The sequence below is a fragment of the Syzygium oleosum genome, unplaced genomic scaffold, assembly GCF_021117445.2.
Source record: "Syzygium oleosum isolate NSW1041296 unplaced genomic scaffold, Sole_v2.1 Sole_v2.03, whole genome shotgun sequence".
Taxonomy (NCBI): Eukaryota; Viridiplantae; Streptophyta; class Magnoliopsida; order Myrtales; family Myrtaceae; genus Syzygium; species Syzygium oleosum.
Genome location: NW_026607487.1, coordinates 2,926,145 through 2,933,533, shown reverse-complemented (window position 1 = coordinate 2,933,533; position 7,389 = coordinate 2,926,145). Strand labels below are relative to the sequence as shown.

Genomic DNA, 7,389 nt, shown 5'->3' with positions numbered 1-7,389 from the left:
CTGATACCACTTGTCACGGGCCGACGGTTCCTTGGCCGCGGAATAGCCCGTGAGGCGCCTGGCGCGCCGAACGCACCAGGCCAGCCATCGTTCACTAGCTGTTCCCAAGAGCAACACGGCGAATGTCTTCTTCGTATCGAGTCATACCACGCCCAGCTTGGCTCGGGAGCCTAGTCCATCGAGCGAGATACACAGAATACTTCCGGTACGACAACTGGTTTCGGCCTGCCATGGCCTCATCAGGAGAGCGGCATCAGCTCCCGACCAGTTTGTGCACGGGAGGCCAAACCCGCCTTCAGAGCTCCTACGATATATTCGTTCCATCCTAGAACTCCTAGCACCAACCGTCTTGATGCCACTTCCACGACCCAGTTGTACTTCATCCCTTCTGCGTCCTTACTCTTCACCCGATAACCCCGAGCATCACTAACAAGGGTACAAGAGTACGAGAGAATCACGGTCCGTGACACTTGGCAGAAAGTGTAAATATTCTGAGATCTTCAAGAGAGAGATAAAATACTCAGAGGCTACATATTGCTCAATAACTTGATAAAAGAGTACGTTGATGGCTCTATTTATAAAGTAAGAGAAGCTAACAATACCTTGATGTCCTCACTTATGACCACTTACTTACTTTCGACTAATATCCATAAATATGCTCCTAACCCTTCCTTCTTAAACCGGAGCATTTAACTTGCACAGGACACGTGCAAATCTTTTCCAAAGTTTGCAACCAAAACACCCAATTTGAACCCGATTTAAGACAAACGCTGAAGAAGCATATGATCATAGAGTTGACACCTCTTTCTCACACAACCTTAACAAAACCATGTGAAAACCAACTTAAACTGCGACAAACTAAACCGCATCACCCCACAATGCTCAACATTGGCTGCTTGATGAAGGTGTGCTCAACTCCGGCGCTGACAGCTACCTAAACAGTTGAGGCGACTTTGGTTGTCAATGACACTCGCAATCGAAAGAGAATCCCACAGCGAATAACGTACATGGTGGGCATTGAAATGTTGACCAAAATTGGGGAAGTTTCTAAAGATGAGGTGCTGCAGAAAGACTATTTCAGGACAAAGAACATAAAAAAGAAGTAAAAATGGCGAAAATCGCCAAATTGGTACACTTGTGCCACATTTTCCCCAAACTAATTTTCGTGTCGCAAAAAACTCACGAGATAGAGTTGCTCTTAGAGACAACCTGAACAGATCTAAGACTGCAACAAGTAGAGGACGATGACACTACTCTTGAAGATGAGCAGTTGTGGCTGCCCTCGAGGATGAAGATCGGCGGGCGAAAAACAAAGACTTGGAACAATGAAGGGTGGTGGTCTTAGTGTTAGGGTAGAAAAGTTGATGGCAGAGACGAGGGTCTTTTTTTTTTTTTCAAACTGATGGCAAGAAGAAAGATAAAACTAGGGTTTTAATTTAGGTCACGCTCTCTTGGTGGCTCTGATTTTATGTAGATAAGCCACAATCTTCAAAAAAGACGGAGAGAGAAAATACTAGAAAACAGCATCTTTACTCAATAACTTGATGAAAGAGTACATTGGTTGTTCTATTTATAGAGTATGGAGACACTTCCAAAATCCTAATGTCTTATTTATGAACACCTACTAACTTCTGACAAATATCCATGAACACTTCAACAGAAAGCATGCTCCGGTGTCCACGTCAAATTGCCAGGGATCGGAGCTGACACTTTAAAAAGCTCCTCAGGAGACAAATCAAAATTCAGGGCTCTCGAAGGAGTGATGCTGGGTAGGTAATCAAGCGGCACCCATTGATTCTTGCTATAGTAAGCTTGCCTTCTTAAGTTCTGCACCAAAATCTGTTGACCGAGCAGCGGATTAGATCGAATCCAAAATCAAACGAGTACTTACGAATTTTCAGAGATGTGGTTATGAAATAAATTCTGCCGTATAAACGAACTAGTCCAATAAATAAAGGCCCCTCTTTAGCTCCAGATAGATTGATACTAAGGTACTTGATGGTAAAGTTTCAGGCTGTGAATTATGTACCTTCTGAGAGTGGGTCAATTTGTCTAGCGACTGGTAAGTTTGGCCGTCAAGTGTTGCTTGAGTCACTTTCATTACCGAATTGAACAGTATACTGGCCTTGTTCGTATCTTGGTAGTAAGCGTACATCTCGTTATCATCGACCACACAGGTACTGGCATGTCCGACCATTGTCTCCCATGTCCGCTTGGGGATCCCAGTGCCAAGTATCTGAGATGACATCACATCACAAAATAAGTAGCATGATGTGGTAGTTAATAATGCTTAGAATAACATGTAAAGAACAAGAGAAATTAGCACGGCTTGAAGATAAATAGATACTACGTTTCTTAGAGAGGACGCATCGACTTCGTGCAGCTGGAGGAAATCTTGAACGGTGTTGATTCTTCTCGAACTCATGCGCTTATGTAGAGGGCTGCCTTTGGCTATTTTCTCCAAACGCCATACTTCATCACTCAGAAATGGAGGGTGGTGCTTCTTGTTCACTGCGCATAACAAGGAAAACTTGTCAGTCTTTTTAGTTTTTTTAAGGTCCAAAGATAGAATCAGGAATTAATGGTCAAACATCAAAATGATATTGTCAAGATGAAAGGCAAACTTACACTCTCCTCGATGTTCTTTAACAATGAAATTTTCACTTCTCGCTTCCCTTACTCTCGTTTCTGCAGAAACCTTTTGAACAGCTCGAGCTCCTAATCTGAATTTCCTACTTCTCATCCAGCTCGAGTTGTCGGTGATGATTAAATTACGGAGGCAACCAATTCCTCCTTGCAAGATCACAGTGAGCTCCCCAGTCATCAATGGCCTTTTCCCTTCCCTTTCACGAGCGATATTGCAATTGAATTCCTTCTCGGTCCAATCCTCTCCCTCGTCCGACCCAAAATCGCCATCAAGGACTACAATTTCGAGCTTTATCAAAGATAGGGGCCCACTTGTAACCCTCTCATTTGTCCTGCCATCTACTAGTTCCATCATCAGAGGAGTACCATCCTCGGCTTCTATCTGACTGCTTGTGAAGATGGTTGTCGGTAATTTGTTAACAAATTGCAGTCGCAGACTGCTTTCTTCAGAAGTTCCAACAGGATTAGACAGAGCTCTGCGATATAAACTAGAAATACGTAAGTTCTCTGTGCATAAGGGATGTTGAAGTGTCGATACGATGTCAGAAAATAACTTATCTTGTACTTGAAACCAGAGTAGTGTGTCTAGTATGAAAATACTAATACGAAACAAGATCAATATGGCCTCTTTTGATTGGGAACCAACCTTGGAGGTTGATGCAGAAATACAAGGAACACTGACCTTAACGATGGATCATGGAAGCGTGACATCACACGTTCCACTTCCTCACTAACCTGCTTGATGCAGAATGTAAATCAGATTCAAAGTGAATTTTTTAACTATACAATAGTTTCGTCCTGTTTAGCATCACGATCCGAAAAGGTGATTTCATTAGATCACACGCAGGGAAAATCTTACGTTCCTAGTGTGAGATGTTTACAAATACAGGGAACTTCTGCATATCATAGCAATCAAAATTAATAACTAGAAAAAGGAAGTAGTCATTTGATCGTTCGATAAAAAGATTCATTCCTTTCATAAAAAAAAAGAGGTGAGGGGCAACGAATATGTCATTTTTGTTTGGAATTTAGTTATGAGAACAGGATTCACAGATCTTTAATCCATGTAAATGAACCCAACAAACAAATCACTTCAGAAACAAATAATTGAAACATTCTTAATATAAAACAGTGGAGCAAATCAGGACTTCATGAAGTATCTTTCATAAGAAACAAGGCATGGACAAAGCCCTGCACATCTCTGTGATGAAAAGTACTTTGCCTGAGTCATACTTTTTGGTGATTACATTGGAAGTGACCATAAGAAACGTCTGAATCACCATAAGAAGCAACCTTCTCATTAGAAATCCGAACTACATCCATGACATGCTGACCGAACATCACTAAGCCATATAAATGAATCACGATATCCTATTTAAGAAACCGAAGAGTCACATACTAAGCAGAGCAGTAGTACGAAATCATCAATGAATTTGTGAAGAACCAGACTTGAGTTCTTCTCAAGCAACAGAGCTAGTGACTGATACGCATAGCATACCACTTTCCGAAAGAGAGGCTCGACAAAAGGTACAAATTCACCCAGCGACGGTCCTCCGGTCACATTTTTCCAATGACTGCAAAGTAATCAAGAATCCGAATCAGGTCTGTTATAGTAATACAGAGTCACAGACACTAAAATTGGAATGCAATGGTCCCTAGTAAAGTAATTCTACTTAATGTTAGGCCTTCTTTTTGATCCTCGAGCGGAAGATCCGGAACCACCCTGCTGAAGTTGCCTTTTCACCATCTCCAGAGAATCAAAAACACGTAAAATTCATGTCCAAAGTTTCCAAAACTTGCGGTATTTATAGGTACAGCACCCGGCACTGCTAAACCCGCAGAGAACACGTAGGGAGTCGAGATTGGCCCCACCGCAGAAATGGAAGGTCCAAAGGAGATTCAACACGGAAACCATCAACAATCAACATGACATTGACATGGAAGCCATTAACAATCAACATGACATTGACTCAAGCCAAACAAATAGTTCTATTTGGGCTCGAAAAAGAAACATAACCAACCAAAAATATCTAAGGTTTTTAACCACATTTTTTGCTCGTGCCAATTTAGTGATTGCATTATGACAATTCCAAGAGCCATCGACTCGCCTTTGGACTCGTCAACTGAATTCAGGACGGACAGCCAAGAAGATTGGGCGAAAATTACCCGATAAAAACCAAGATTGACTGACTTAACATTGACAGCTACATTAATCAAACAATCCTGAAGATATAAAGATAAAAAAGATCTTCCTTTCTCAAACGTTTTCTCCATGTGGGATTTGAGAGAGAGTGAAAATTTACAGAGACACACGGTGGCATCGACCCGTACCTGAGTAGACGATAGATAATGTGATCGAGAAAGCTTTTGGAAGATACAGGGAAAGTTTCAGAGCAACCCCATTCTGTAGAGTGGTGTTGTACTCAAGAGGAGTGGACGATCAAGATTTGAACTCTCACTGTTGCCCATTGTCTTCAGTTGAATTTCTCTTAACAAGTCGCGAGAGGTCTGGGCGGCGATGGGTGAGCGCCGGCAGCTGTGTGGAAATTGGCCATGTTATGTGTGATAAGGGAATGTGGGTATTACGTATAATTTGTTTGTTGGGAGTGGGTTTCCACAGAGCAGAGTTTGTCATTGTCGGTGTCTAAAAACCTAGTCATGCATTAGTTGGGACTTCACTTTCCATGCTAGGGTATGTCCACGTGAAAAGTATACTGCCGGAGCCATATGTTTTAGTGATTACAATGGAAGTGATCGAGATTAAAATGCCCACTTTGGCGGCCAAACATCCGAATCACCACTTAACAACCTTCTCGACAGAAAAGCGAAAGAGTCACATACTAAGCATAGCGGTAGCGTGAGATCATGAATTAATATGTGAAGAACCAGACTTAAGTTCTTCACAAGCAGCACAGCTGATACGGATAGCATGCCACTTTCCGAAAGAGAGGCTTGACCAAAGATGCATTTTTATTCAGCGACAGCCCTCAAGTCACATTTCTCCAATGACTGCAAAGTAATCAAAAAATCGAATCAGGTTCTGTTATAACAATTTATAGTCACATACAAGAGTGAGCAGTTCCAGGATGAATATAACCTACCCCGTTAGGACCGGTTCCTAGTTTTTGGAATATGAAACATACCTTGCAGATCTTGAAACCGAACCTGAGGATTCTCTTTTTTTTTTCTTTGGTTTCATTACTCTTTAAAATATTAACCTATAAAGTTCAAAGCTGATGCCAACATGATCTCAATGCGTCAATACTCCATCGTTAATAAACACTGGTTTTATCAAATAAACGGATTAGAAAAATATGAGCCCCACCCATCAACTTCATGTCTCTCACAAAGAAACATCTTTCTGACAAATTCTTCTAATTTCTTAGCAACTTCCATTGTCTTATGCCATTGCAACCTTTTTTATCTAGCCGAAGATTTTTATAACTTTGTCCTCTAGGCATGATGAAGTAGCCGTGAAATTCCTTTGCTTGACAAGCAAGGAACCAGAGGCGGCAACAAGATGCAATGCAAGAGTAAAAAGAGAGAATTAAGGTTATCATGGTGCAGTTTCTGGTTCAGTTCGATTCGGTTTGGTTCTAGAGTCTATTTGGGGCCGGTGCTCACTCCTAGTCACAAAAACTACAATTGAAATACAATAGTCCTTAGTAAAGTAATTCTACTTAATATTATGCCCTCTTTTTTATCCTCGAGCAGATGATCCGGAACCACCCCCCTGACATTGCCTTTTCACCATCTCCAGAGAATAAAAAACGCATAAAATTCATGTCCAAAGTTTCCAAAACTTGGAGTGTTTATAGATAAAGCAACCGGCACTGCTAAACCAGCAAAGGATACATAGGGAGTCAAGATTGGCCCTTATGTATACATTGTATTTGGGCTCAAAGCACCTTCGAAACCATTAACAATCAACATTAACTCAAGTCAAATATATACACTGTATTTGGGCTCTAAAAACCCTCGAAACCATTAACAATCAACAATGACTCTCGAGTCAAAGAACCTTCCAAACCATCAACAATCAACATTGACTCAAGGCAAACATCGTTGTATTTGACTACATTTTTGCTCGTGCCAATATAGTAATTGCATTTTTGACAATTCCAAGCGCCATCAAATTCTCGCCTTTGGAGTGATCAGCTGAATTCAGGACCCAAGAAGATTTGGCGAAATTACCCAGCAAAACCCAAGATTGATTGACTAACTAACTAACCAACCGTGTCAAATGATTGACGGCTGCTTAAATCGTGCAATCTAGAAGAAACCCACTCAAAAATATTGTTCTTCTAAAGTTACGTTTATTTCACGAAAAATTCAAGATTTGGAAAATGTTTTTTGAAAAATGATTGATTATATCGCTTAGAAAAATTAGTCAATGGAAAGTGTTTTCATTATTGATAACAATTTATGCTTAACTATTTTCGTGGGTGATGAAAATAGTTTTCATTAATTTAGTTTTGTAAGTGATACAAGCCATTATTTTTCGGAAATTTTTTTTCAAATCGTGATTTTTCCGTGAAACGAACGCACTCCGAATGTTTTCTCAATGAGGGATCTGAGAGAGAGTGAGAATTTACGGAGACACACGGCGGCATAGGCGCATACCCGCCTAGACGATAAATAGTGTGATTGAGAAAAAGGTACGGGCAAAGTTTGAGAGCAACCACGTCTTGTAAGAGTGGTGGTGTACTGAAGAGGAATGGACGATCAAGATTTGAACTCTCA

General features: G+C 41.0%; 1 protein-coding gene across 4 annotated transcripts; it reads right to left on the bottom strand.

Annotated features, from left to right (window-relative positions):
• Window positions 1-1,511: 1,511 nt before the first annotated feature.
• On the bottom strand, window positions 1,512-5,247 carry LOC130137657 (calmodulin-binding protein 60 B-like). Of its 4 annotated transcripts, none has more exons than XM_056309438.1 (7): window positions 4,978-5,247; window positions 4,145-4,220; window positions 3,329-3,381; window positions 2,629-3,122; window positions 2,348-2,511; window positions 2,030-2,236; window positions 1,512-1,839 (listed from the first exon to the last, which is right to left on the bottom strand). In XM_056309438.1, the coding sequence occupies exons 3-7, from the start codon at window positions 3,355-3,357 to the stop codon at window positions 1,654-1,656; spliced, it is 1,080 nt and encodes a 359-aa protein (XP_056165413.1). In that variant the 5' UTR covers window positions 3,358-3,381; window positions 4,145-4,220; window positions 4,978-5,247; the 3' UTR covers window positions 1,512-1,653. The 4 variants fall into 4 exon arrangements, with proteins under 4 accessions (XP_056165413.1, XP_056165411.1, XP_056165412.1 ...); XM_056309436.1 differs by lacking the exon at window positions 4,978-5,247 and adding an exon at window positions 4,320-4,604; XM_056309437.1 differs by lacking the exon at window positions 4,978-5,247 and adding an exon at window positions 4,320-4,604 and having other exon boundaries at window positions 2,351-2,511.
• Between the last annotated feature and the right edge of the window lie 2,142 nt (window positions 5,248-7,389).